The following is a 14078-nucleotide window of genomic DNA, read 5'->3' as shown; positions in this document are numbered from 1 at the left end:
CATAATATCAGCGAACTATCATAGAAATGTTTGATGTATTAATTTACTAAATTTGGGAACACTTAATTACTGTCTATTGTTATTATGTAAGAACTGAACAAACATGTTCCTTTCCGTTCTTTTCGTTGGCAATTTGGTTCAGACCAGACTAGTCTCGATAAACCACTGTTTCGAACATGCACAGATCGAACATGCACAGATTCAAATGTATGCTATGCATTTGAAGCCAGTTTAAACTGAAGCTTGATAAACAGACTATTTTTTATTTTATTTTATTTAGTTAATTCGGTAATGTTTTACTCATTGATTATTAAATTTAATAAATTTTTGGTAATATTTCATGCGAATCCAAATATACTGAACAAAATAAGAAACTTCAGCTAACTTTGCTTGAACATAACTTGATGAAAACAAACCGGGGGGAATAATTGTTATATATGTGTTTAAAGTGTGTTCCATGATGCATCGTTTGGTGCAAAAATCATGGCCATAGGTTAACAGAAACTGGGAGAAATTTTGACCAAGTGTGGTAGGGGTTAAAAACAAAAACACCCACTTAATAACGGGTATGACCACCTATTGAATTCACCACTGCAGTGCATCGCAGGCGCATAGAATTGACTAAAGTGTTGATTTCTGCCTGTGGAATATTGTTCCATTCCTGAATGAACGCTTGACGTAGTTCGTTGACGTTAGTGGGTGGGTTGGAACGACGCCTCAATCGTCTGTCCAGACTATCCCAGACATGCTCGATGGGGTTGAGATCAGGACTTTTAACGGGCCAGTCATCAATGAAATCAATGTTATTTGTCCTAAGAAAATTTACAGTGTCTCTAGCTGTATCGAGATGTTGGCGTTGTTATGGAACAGAGGAATGACGTGATGAGCGAGAATGCCATCGCGGTAATGTTGAGCATTTAAATTGCCATCAATGACGACTAGTGGTGAACGATAACCATGGGCAATGGCTGCCCAGACCATGACACAACCCCTACCCCCGAAACGATCTCGTTCAAGCACACAACAGTCAGCATAGCATTCATTTCTCCTACGGTAGACGTGCACCCTGCCATCACCATGTTGTAAAGAAAATCTGGATTCATCCGAAAAAAGAACGGTATTCCAGCGTCGCCGTATCCAACAAGTGTGTACACGTGCCCGATTTAGATGATGACGTTGCGTTAAAACGCATCCGACGTAAGGACGTTGTGCATGTAAACCGTTCTCCCGCAGACGATTACGAACAGTTTGCCCACTGATTCGGTTATTATGAAGCCCAGGTGTGTTAGCAGCAGTAGCAGTGGCAGTTTGGAATCGATTGCGCAAATGCGTGTTCATGATATAGCGGTCTTGACCACGCGTTGTAACACGCGGACGTCCACGACGTGGCAAGTCGTTGGTGCTTCCTGTCGTTCGAAATCTTACGCGAAGATTTCGTATTGCTCGACTAGAACTCCCAACATGCCTTGCAACGTCTTCTGTCGACATGCCAGCATCAAGCATGCCAATCGCCTGTTCGCGTAAATTATTGGGTATTCTTGGCATACTAAAAATGCTACAATGTAAAAAACGTTAATTTTTTTACAAATTTTGAAGCGTTTTCGTTCACTTGACAACAATGTCAGTAAGACAAGTAAAACAAATTGACCCAATAGGACATGTCGAACCATGCATGCACGTGCAAATTGAATTTCACGATGTCGATGATTAACAGTGCAAAAATAATCGATAAAATTCATGAATCCTGATAATACAGCTAATACTACCTATATAATTCATTACACAATTAATTCTTTAACACAACAAATACTATATAACAAATCGGAAGTTTCTTTATTTGTTCAGTATATATGTAGTTCCTTTGTTCAAAATTGTTGCTGATACACTTCAGTTTCATAAGCATCTAAGCAAGATAAATTTGTTCGAACAAATGCTGTTTTTTCCTAACACATTTTTTGAACTGACGACTTTCAACTAGCATTCTATTAAAAATTACAGTGCATAATTACCAAAACACATTTCTACAATCTATAGGTATGGTAGAACAACTGTAGTTTTGTTCCAGTACGGCTAGGCATTGTTTAGTTGGCATACCCTATACCAGAACACTGAATTTGAACAATTTTGTTCAGGAAAAGACTAATTAGAGGTGTCACCAGTATACCGAAATACTCTTTATTTTTTTTCTGTTGTGTTAGGCCAAACAAACAAAAATGGTTTGTTTCCGGTCACCCGACTGACCCTAAATTTTGCCACCGACCCTGAACTTTTTTTCTTCTGCTGGGGTGGGGGGAAGCACACAGAGAAGTTGTGGTCGCGGATCGACAAAGCAGACGACAGAAGTACTCAAGTAGGATAACTCTTACACGTCAGTGTGTGTGTTAAATGGAGGTTGAGGGGTGTGTGTGCGTGGTGGGGGGGGGGGGGGGGCGAGCAGTGATGTTTTTTATACACCCCCACTGAAATTGGAATCATTAACCAGTGTTCTACGTTGCGACCAAAATGTTCGCGTGGCGACCGATTGAATTTATTATCGTCGCCATCTGGCGACTGACTCCAAAAACGTCTAAGTATTAAATTATTTGCCATGTGCGTTCAGAGTCCTAGCAGCGAAAACAAATGAAATTTGTTGACATCATTGTGCAGTCGGAACATTTCACTATTTACGAAGTTGTCCGATTGATCACTGTGAATTCCGTATTAATTGTCAGTACAATTCGGAACTCATCGTTGATTTTAGTAATTTGGCGAAAACAATCCAGATACTTACAACACATTCATAAATGATACAAAATGAGTAGTATCGCACTGTGGCAAATAACATTTTAAGCTTGGCTAGTAAATTTTGTTTGTCCACTAGCCAAAGAAGAGTAAGTTATAAAACCGAGTGTAGAACACTGTTAATAACACGTGCTCTTATTAGGTACCACGGTAATTGGTGACACACGAGATCGCATGACAGTACGGTAACGTGTGTGGCGATTAAACGGCTTTTATTACAAACTGCTAAATACTGTAGGCCTATAGAGGAAAATATATCTTATTATCGTAACTCCAGTCATCTCATACAATGTAGGTTTATTTTCCAAAAACAACAACGTGCGATCTCAACAAAACAATAAAGGATTTCTCGATACCACATGCACAGACTACAAGTCATCGCGTTTTTTCCACATGCAAAGGTGAAGGTCATTTGAAGAAGACTGTACAATTTCCGTTGTTGGCTACTGCTTAGGCCTAGTACCCAGAATTTGTTAATATACACGGGTGTAGCCTGTAGGAAGATATCAAAAAGTGGGGTGGGTGGATACACCCACGTATAAAATTAATATATAAACCATCGATGCCGCTTCTTACGCCAGTGGTGTAGATACGCCTATCAACTGCTGAGCATGGGTATAATTAAATAAACGGAATATTCAAGAATAACCACTAACATTAAACAGTTCACATTTATTTCAGTATTTCAGTTAATTGGGAATAAATTAATTTGAGTGATTTTAGCATGGGTCCGTTCAATAGGCTAATAAACATTAAAACTATAAGTCCGTCCCACAGGGAACGCCTTAGCCCGAGTACTTTGACTGTAAGAGAGCTAGACGGACATTTGAACATAAACACGCTCTCATTATTTATGTCCAAATGTCCGTCTAGCTCTCTTACAGTCAGAGTACTCGGGTTAGAAACACCTTTTTTATTACTATGAAATTTACTACAAGTTATTCATTTCTAAGCCGATTGATTTGTAAATTGCACACAAAATTAGTATTGTTTTGTTATTTCCAATACAAGTTGGATAAATCTGTGAACTTTTTGTGCAAACATCTATTGACCAACTTGGACAAATTTGTGCAGTCATCCTATGACAAAACTGGACAAAGCTGTGAAGTTTCTGTGCAGTCATCTACTGACTTTTATTGGTGAAAGGAATAATTTGAACTTTTTTTGTTTTTCTATCTTGAAAATGGCATGTGAAACTTAAAACTGACATTGACAGTGAGATTGTTTTTATTTCTCTCTGGCTGCAAAGAGTAAACTAAGATTTTTCAGACAGCTTGCCTTCATGTCTTTCATCTTGAGATTTGAGTTTTTCTCTGGCAAACACATTTAAGGTAGGGTAACCTTTCTTTGAACTAAAAAAAAAAAAAAAGAAAAAAAAAAAGAAAGAAATCCTACCTACCTACCCTACTTTTTTTGGCCATGTTACCTGAAACAAACTTCTTTTTTTTGTTGGCCTTATGTACCGGTATGTTTTTCACTGTACCGGTATACTTCGGGACTTTCTGTGGACAATAACTTTATGGAAATTCCCGAGAAATAAATGAGTGGTGTCGTGAAACAAAATACATAATTTCAAGAAAATATTTAAAAAGCAAAATAGTAAATGTCAAATGTTAATGATTGTTTATGTTCCATTAGCAAATCTGAAAAAATAACAGAATTTCCCAAAGTGTCTAGAATCTTAAACCGTTGTCACTAACAAAAACATGGTAGATGATGAGTTTGTTCGCAACACACATGCGAAATCGGACATTTGCAGGGCTCGCGCTGTCGTTCATGAAAGTCACAAATTGCGAAAAAATTATAAAAATGGTAAAAAAAGAAAATGTTTTTTAATCTCGATTTTTAGAAATCGAACCGATGCTTTCAACCAGTTTTGTTTGATTGATACACCTCACGGTGTGAATAAGTGCCATTTGCAAGTCTGCGTGACCACTCTGCTATTCAATAGTAGGCTGCTTGTAAAATTAGAAAAAGCAATAAAATATGAAATACTGTTTAAGACATGTTGCATTGTTAATACTAAATGTTTGGTTACTAGCTACAAGTTTTTCTATTAATCATGTTTCGAGCGTTTTGTCATATCAGATAATGTTGTAAAATCTAGGTCATGTGGTTGAGTTAATTTCCACGAAGTAGGTGAGGAGTACATATTGTTTCTCACATGTATACAATCATTATTAGTTAAAATGTTTAAAGATTTTATTTTAAACATTTGGCTGGAAAATTATTGCATTGCCTACTGATATAATATTAGTACTGACATGATACATCTCTCGGCCCCTTATACAGAAAAATACAAAATTCTTAGAGCATAAGATGTCTAGAAAATTAAACTTGGCCATAATAGTTTAAAATAACTCCAATATAAGATACATAATATTGGTGGGGATTTTTTTTTTTTTTTTTTTTTGTAACCCAAAAGCCAATAATAACATTTGTTTTCTATATTTGGAAATATGGATTTTTCTTTTCTTCTTTTATCTCTGTCTATCTGTTTAATCTCTCTTTTATTATATATTTATATTGTCATTAATTTTGTGCTCCAAATTTGACTGTTTCAATTAACTAGTAATTTTATTGAATGCACTTTATATTTATGTATCTATTGTAAGATAATGATTTCAGGGCCCCAACCCTGACATTATCAATATATAAATATCTGGGGCAATAAAAATATATAAAAAAAAAAAAAAAAAAAAAAAAAAAATTCTTAGAGCATATTGGGTTTTTGCCAGTTCGGAAAGAGAATCTCACGCCAGTGTTTTGACAACAATGACGTATTTGTTGTCCGAAAAATTCTAATTTTATGCCCTGCTAATAGTAAATGCTGTCAAATCTTTTCTCAAGATGTCTGTACCTATATTTATATTATAAGACATGCAAGGATACAACACTAAATTTATTTGTTTATGTATTATGGGATGTTTAGGCATAACTGTCAGTTTGCAACTTTTCCTGCTTGAAGTTCTATTTGAAATTTTTAAAACTAGAATCAGTTGTGACCGAGAAATACATGTACCTTGTAACCTACTACCAGTAATTGGATATGCCGACCACAGCTTACCGGTATTTCGAGGGCTGCTACATTACAATTTTTAACATCATTGTTTGATGCTTTCACTAAGTTTTATTTTCACTTCAACTTGATCATCTACATCAAAGTCGGTGTCATGATAGTTAATTAGAATCCAATCTGATTAAAATTAGTTCTAATGGGTCTATAAATAACTTAAATATCGACCAATTACACTTTGCCTTTTATAGCGTTATTCGGGATCATATGTATCGGGCGAGACTATTTATGCATTAAGTCAGTTTGTTGATTTATTTCAACATCGAAAAAATGGGGGAAAGTGCAGTAATAAACTCTGGATTGTATACTAGTATAAACAGATTTTATGGCTATACCATCACAGGGTTTTTTTCGTCTTGAAAGGAATTTTATATAACATTTTATATTGAAATTAGTTTCTGGCATACTTCGTAATTCACCCGAATCATTTCGACATAATTCCAAATGTTTTCAAATTCTTTTCAAATCACTGGCATGATTTTGCAAGTAAGGTTCTGATTGGTCGAATGAAAGGTCAACTGGACATGAGCTCCAACGGGCTGCTGTTAGATCCACATGTAATAGTGGAGGTAACCGGCCTCGGTGGCGTCGTGGCAGGCCATCGGTCTACAGGCTGGTAGGTACTGGGTTCGGATCCCAGTCGAGGCATGGGATTTTTAATCCAGATACCGACTCCAAACCCTGAGTGAGTGCTCCGCAAGGCTCAATGGGTAGGTGTAAACCACTTGCACCGACCAGTGATCCATAACTGGTTCAACAAAGGCCATGGTTTGTGCTATCCTGCCTGTGGGAAGCGCAAATAAAAGATCCCTTGCTGCCTGTTGTAAAAGAATAGCCTATGTGGCGACAGCGGGTTTCCTCTAAAAACAGTGTCAGAATGACCATATGTTTGACGTCCAATAGCCGATGATAAGATAAAAAATCAATGTGCTCTAGCGGTGTCGTTAAATAAAACAAACTTTACTTTTACGTTTTAGTGGAGGTAATTTTAATTAGATTGGTTAGAATGTTTCCTTTTAAAACATCTTGAACTTTTCATTAATAAGAATGTTCATCATGTTTTAAAAGAAATATTTTACAAATATTAAGAAAGAACCAGTGAACATGTGCGCATTGTCATCAGTCATCAGTACAGTGTACATGTTTACACAAAATTTAGACCATGTTTTAAATACGAACACCAGTCAAAATATACTGAGCAAGTTTATTTGTTAATTTACCATGCTCTAGCCTTCACAAAATCAAGATAGATAATTAATCTGAATATTGACATCTATGCAGTGTTCGTCATGAGCAAAATCAAGGCGAGCTGAAGATCACTCTCCTAAAATGGTGCTAGGAGAGCAATCACATGAAGTTTTAAATAAAATTGATTAAAATCTTTTCAGGCGAGTGTGGAGGGGATTGGGAGTGATCACTCACCTTTCCTGATGGAGATTGTCATTGTTTATTATTTATTAAGATTGTTTGTCTTAACTAATCCATATAATCATCAAAATATCAATAGTATTGTGCATTTCTGCTGTCAGAATAGATGGGAAAGAGTTGTGAAACATGAGTGGCTAAGAGTTTACTTTATTAATAAAAATGAGTCATTATGTTGAAAACGTCACCTACCTGTACATTTGTACATGTAACTCTTGACAAACATCACATTTCACCCCAAGCGTTACATACTTGTTGAATGGCCACAAACTGGTTTTCTTTCCTAGCATTGCTAACCATTTAAAGATATTTAAATCCTGATGACAAAATAAAACCGTGAAATCCACTTACATGTACCGTATTTTCCCATGTATTATGCACACCGGTGTATAATGCGCACCCCCCACTTTGAACGTTTATTCCAAGAAAAAAAACATGAACCACAATATAATGCGCACTGTTTTTTTAAACCACAAAATTGACAGTGAATGCAAGATGTACCGTTTTCCCCGTCACCAAAATTAACGAAAAGCGAAAGAAGCAGTATTTTCAAGAAACCAAGAAACAAAACTCAAGTTAGGTATTTGAGTACATAGACCTACATGTCACATTAAACAAAGGCTAGTACTTGCGTACTTACATGTCACAGACTCGCACGTGCATAAATCAAAACAAAGTTATATACCCCATACACTGTAAATGACTAATAAATATATGAAAACAAAAATATAGCATATTACATTTCGTTCTCGTGGCTAACGTGAATGCGCGAGATTTCTAAATTTATAATAGTGTGGTATATTTATGGTTTGCCGGAAATGGCCGAATTAAATCTCATGGAAATTAAAAATATTTACAGTCCAGTTTTGTAATTTTTGTGCACTTTTTGGCGAGGTATGGATACTTTTGTAGATTTATTTTGCATTTATTACAACCATCACAAGTAAAAAGCGATTTTTAAGAGGGTTTTGGTGTTTCGTTGTGATGAGCACTGTCAATAACCTGTAAAGTACCGTAAACTACCGATCGGCGATTTTTCATGGGTGATCGCTGGACATTTTTTCTATTGCTATGTATCGTGCGCACCCCCATTTTTAACCTGTATTTTCTGGGAAAAAAAGTGCGCATAATACACGGGAAAATACGGTACAGTGTTTCTGCCAGAGGGTACAATCTTAGAATTTAATGGATACATTCTAAAATTATTTTTTTAGATAGATTACAGTAAGAGAACTGCTATTTAAGGTTGTCAAAGTAGTTGAAATTCAGTACATAAAATTCAATGTCCCAATTTCAAAAGATTTCAAACCCATAACAACTTAGTAGTGCCATTTATGGTCTGTTTTGTTTTTATTAGGTACCCTCAAATTATTTTGTGGCAGAAAATATCACGTAATTGCATATTAGTTTATAGAATAAATTGGTTATTTACATACTGTGTTGCTGCACAAAACCACGTAGCATTAAAAGAGTACAAATTGTATCACATACTAGTATATTCAAATGGCCTAAGCATACTATTAAATCTTTCGGAGAACTTTCGTATTTGATCAGAATCAGTTGAAGTATATTTGCACAGGCATCGAAATAAGTAGTGCTGCAACGATAAACCGGTATATCGGTATACCGCGATAATTGATCAGCTCGATACGAATCGTGGTACAGTTTTGCGTATTGCGATTTTTACACGCTATTTAATCCTTGTATCTTATTTGACTTGAAATAGGCAAACAAACAAACAAAAATCCCCAAAATAAACCCCCATCATTTTATTAATTGGTGATGACAGGAAATGTAACAATCACGTTATAGCCTACTTGGTTCTAACTTCTAAACCAAACATGTTAAAAGTCCAATAAAAATAACCAGTTAACGAAATAAATGTTTTGTTACTTACACATTACTATTCATTGTTCATTTACGGCTATCATCTTCAAAGAAATAAATCAACAAGTGAGAATCGCACTTCACTGTTTTTGCCCTGAACTTGGAATAATTCAGCCGATCGTTTAGAACACCTCGGCCAATAACCTCTGGTTCGGTCGTCCTGCCGAAACATTGCGACTCAATGCATACACTTCCGTGACAAGCGAGCAGGGGCCTAATTCACTAAACTCTCGCAACTTTGTGATCTCGCAGTGCAATGCTAAACGACTTACGAAGAGGATGCTTTGTTGTCTAGCAGAGCCTAAGAGACATTTGTGAATTAGGCCCCAGCAAAAGAAAAGCCCGATAGTAAGGATTTCCCAATGAGACAATTTATAAATAGTTTGACACCGTCACACCCGTGTAGTAGTAGACTAGCATTGTGTTAAAAATAAAAATATGGCCTAAAACATTTAGCCTGACAGCTGAAACTAATAAAGATCATTAAACACTTTATGCCTTCTGCTTTCAATAAAAAAAACCAACCCATAAATATTAAATTTAAATAATATCAACTATATTGCAATACATATTGCAATACGGTTTCTTATATCGCGATATATCGCAATACGATTTTGACCGTATCGTTGCACCCCTAGAAATAAGCATTGTGTCTGGTAACCCATTTACAGGTTACCACAAAATATAACCTGGTAACCTATAGGTTTCCACAACTATATGAAAGTTAGAATTGAATTCCTGTTACTACTATGCGGTCGTTCTGAAATTGTAAGGGTGCGTGTGAACATCGGTATGAGAAACGAAATCCGGAAGTAAATTTATCTAGTGGGCGCTGCTTAAACGCGGATTGCCAAAATTTGCTTTGCAATTCCACAAGTGCGCACGAACATCGGTGCAATTTTGTACGAGAAAACAAAACGCGGACGTAAATTCATTTAGTGGACGCTGCTTTAACGCGGAGTGACTTGCGCGCGAACATCGATGCAATTCCTGACGAGATAATGAAATGCAGAAGTCCTGAATGCATTGCCTGGTTTACGTTCGGAAACGAAACTACCGTTACGTTGAAATTTCTCTAACATGTGGTAACCTCCCGGTAACCTGAACGACCGTTCTCGACTTATTTCGATGCCTGTTTGCACAGCCACAACCAAATATAACAATTATTGTACTTTGTTGAAAATAATTATATATCATGTTCAAGACCATATGGCTTTCTTTTTTTCTTTTAGGTGGGTGGGCTGGGACTCGTTTGGATATTGTACAATGTGTAATAAAATAAATCTTGACAGAAAAAATTAATTTGTGAAAAACACCTATATCTGATTTGATCTTATTTTTTGTAAATGACTTAAAAACTTTAAAAACAAACACCCACAATGAAAATCAAACACATTGATCGAGTAATGGAAACTTCCATAGTTATTTTGATATATGCTCATTTATTCATGTTAGCATCCTGAAATAAAAGATGGACTTGGCAAACTGATATTGTCCCAGAATAATAAAGCTAATTAAAATTATTATTTTTTGTTTAACACTGAATAATGTGCCAGGATTCGCGCAAGTATAAAACATCCAAATCTATTTGCATTTGTGTGAAATATTTCAATTTTTTTTATTAAATTGAATAATCAGTGAGTAAAACATTACCGAATTTAAAAAAAAAAAAAAAAAAAAAAAAAAAAAAAAAAAAAAAAAAAAATAGTATGGTTATCAAGCTTCTGTTTAAACTGGCTTCAAAAGCATAGCATACATTCGAATCCGTGCATGTTCAAAATATAGTGGTTTATCGAGACTAGTCTGGCCTGGAGCCAAGCGGTGCTTGGCCCATTTCTATGAACTAAAGTGTCAACGAAGAGAATCGAAAGGAACATGTTTGTTCAGTTCTTGCATAATAACAAGACAGTAATTAAGTTTTCCCAAATTTAATAATACATCAAACATTTCTATGTTAGTTCGCTGATATTATGTTCCTAACCTTAAATTACCTGCTCTTTTTAATCAGTACATCTTTTTGTCGGTTGTGGAAATGTGCTTCAGTAATATCCATACAAACATTGAACCAGTGCGCAAAATACATCAGCAAAAGTATCCCATGCGCTGTTCATGAATAAGCAATCTTCGAAAAGTAATGGGCTGCGGAAAAAACGTCCGCCAGACTGGTTTGTGCGGTTCACAGTAAACCAAATGGCCACATTGGAAACCAAACAAATAGTTTGCGAACGTTAGCGAAATGTTTGCTGGCTGAACATGGGGCTAGTAAGACCTAGTAAGCACTGACTGAAGAAAAAATGGAACCAACAACTAAATTTGTTTTCTTTTTTTTTTTTAAATTGGATCAACTGTTACTGATAAATTGGTTGTTCTTTCCAGTAAATAGTAAGGTTTTTTTAAAAATCCATATACAATTAGTAGCATATGCCACAGAATTCTATATACTGACACTGTTGATAAAGTTCTTCTCTGAAATTTTTTAGAATCGGAGGTTTTCCGTGGACTGCTTCCATGGGAATCTACATGGATTCTCGTGAATTTTTAGAAAGAAAAAAAAAAAGTAATATTCATTGCATATTATGACACTTTATTGAATAACTGCATGTTACTTGCTTGTAAACTTTTGGCAAGTTGAATTAATATTACCAATATTTGTACGTGTACAGTGAGCGATTTTGAGGAGAGAGTGGTAGCCTGAGGCTCGCAAAAATCATATAGGACTCTTCCATCTTAGCTAGCATACGAGACCACACGGCTCGTAAAAATTATGAGTACAGATTACATTGATTCTTCGAAATGACAGTCAACATAAATCTCAAAATCCTGGGAAACTTGAATAGCGATCTTTACCATGGTTTCATGCAAAAACAATTAGTGTATTTTCTGTTCTACTGGACACTGGTGTATATATATATATATACACATACATGTTAATCGATTAAGTTTTCACAAGCCCTAATTATCAATAAATAAAACTGGCAGTACACATGCATTACAAGGTGTACCATGTTTTGAAACCAAAATCGGCCACAGATGAATGGATGATTTTTGTTGGATTCATTTTGCTCCGTGAATGCAACATGTTTCTGTTCAAGCTGGATAATGTCTGTTTTCACTTTTGATATTCTTTGTATTCAAACTAGTTTTCTATTATATGATAATTTTTATGTATGGTACTTTTACTGGTTTACAGTTAAGGTGCAATATTCTATTTAACATCCATTGGAATAAATAAGAGAACTGTGCACTACTTAACAGTGTGTGTAGCCTCAGTATGTATAAGAATTGAATTGTAAATGAGAACTTAAATTCATGTGAATATTAAAGGTAAAAATACACTGTATTTTTTAAACTGACAGTAGTTAGAAAATCTATCAAATGTGTGAAATTTGTGTCTTAACATACATGTATGCTCATTTTGGGAAAAAAGGAAATATCGGGTTTTAACAACACCAAGGAATAATTTTGTCATGGTCATATCAACTATTTTGCATTTACTTGTATGTCTGTACCTGATCTTGTACAAACTGGTATGCAGCTAATACCATACCTAAAATGATGCTTATGCTATATTCCTACGGAGCAAGTCTAAATTTATTATTTCATAGGTATCTTTTAAATATATAATGCTGGATTCTATCCTAGTCATTGTAGTTTTGAAATTTGTTATGTCAATCAACAGTGTCGTTACAAATAGCTGTTGCAAAATTGATCTGTAACGGCATTTTTATCATTATCAGCTATTAACTTTGTTATTATCTGTACTAAATTGCCATTGCAAGACATCTCGATATCGAGAGCTGCCATTGTACCTCCAACAACCACTCTATCACTGTATACCTGTTCAAATATTAAAGGCCTTGGAAATGAAGCTCAACCCTTAGTCTGTGTATACTGATGTCCAAAAGAAACTATACCAATATTCTGAGAGACTACTGTAGAAAAACCAAAATATGTTGCATATTTAAAACATACATATGCATGAGAGTGGTGTTTTGGCATGTTGGAAACCAAATTTTATTTCATAAAAGCAGAAAGATATTCAACCACCCTTTTATTTCCATTATCCAAATTATAAAGGAATTTAAATAAGTTTTTCTTTGTATAATTTCTTTTGGACGTCAGTATAGTTGACAATTACTGAAAGTTAATTTATAGCAGTGAGTTGTGCTGCATAAAAAATGGAACTCTATATCCCATTACCATGCCATAGGGTATAGCCTGTTTTTAAATTGTCTAAAACATTGAGAATTTAGGGCTGCTAAATTTAAAATAAATAAATTATGGTCCAAATGGCTGCAATACTGTAAAAAAGTGATGTTTCTACAAGTACATGTGTATGTGTATTTCAGATATTAAAGTGAGATGTCTAGCGAAAGGTAATGGAAAAACGTTCTGCCATTAATGCATGTTTCAATAAACAATTGTTTACTAACCACTTTTGAAAAGCAAAATTGTGGTCCATGACATTCTATTAAGTTCATGTGTTTCCCCATAAGGTGCAGTTATCTAGAATAAGATTCTCCTGATCTTAATAACACATAAATGTATATGCACTTGAAAACACAACACCTTTTTTTACATAGAAAATATTAAATATATACATGTACGTTGCAGTAAAGTAATATTTAATTAACCAAGCCATTTTTAGTAATGTAAGGTTCACTTACTCAATACTTACATGTACACAAGCTATAGAAAACAGAAAATTGCAAAATCACTCAAAAAGAACAATCATCTAACTCTGAAACTGACAACAGTGGTTTTTTTTTAAATAATGTTTTAACCAGTTGACCAATTTCACATTGCCCACCAATTCTGTTGAAATGGGGAACATTTGAACTAAATAGATGCATTGGATAACACTTGTAGCAAATTTAATAACATTTTATAGAAAAATAAACAAAAGACT

General features: G+C 34.9%; 1 protein-coding gene across 2 annotated transcripts in view; it reads left to right on the top strand.

The window, feature by feature from the left end:
- LOC121382109 (cAMP-dependent protein kinase catalytic subunit alpha) overlaps window positions 1-14078 on the top strand; it is a 40687-nt gene that overhangs the window by 6541 nt on the left and 20068 nt on the right. Inside the window, exon 2 of one of the 2 annotated variants that reach the window (XM_041511608.1) lies at window positions 13519-13545. The exons of the other annotated variant lie outside the window; for it this stretch is intronic. Coding sequence (XP_041367542.1) covers window positions 13532-13545 — 14 coding nt within the window. The 5' untranslated portion in view covers window positions 13519-13531. The remainder of the gene's footprint in view (window positions 1-13518; window positions 13546-14078) is intronic. 2 annotated transcript variants of the gene reach the window in all.

The sequence above is a fragment of the Gigantopelta aegis genome, chromosome 9 (genome assembly GCF_016097555.1).
Source record: "Gigantopelta aegis isolate Gae_Host chromosome 9, Gae_host_genome, whole genome shotgun sequence".
NCBI lineage: Eukaryota > Metazoa > Mollusca > Gastropoda > Neomphalida > Peltospiridae > Gigantopelta > Gigantopelta aegis.
Note: the sequence above shows the minus strand (reverse complement) of the source record. Positions and strands in the feature narration are given on the sequence as shown.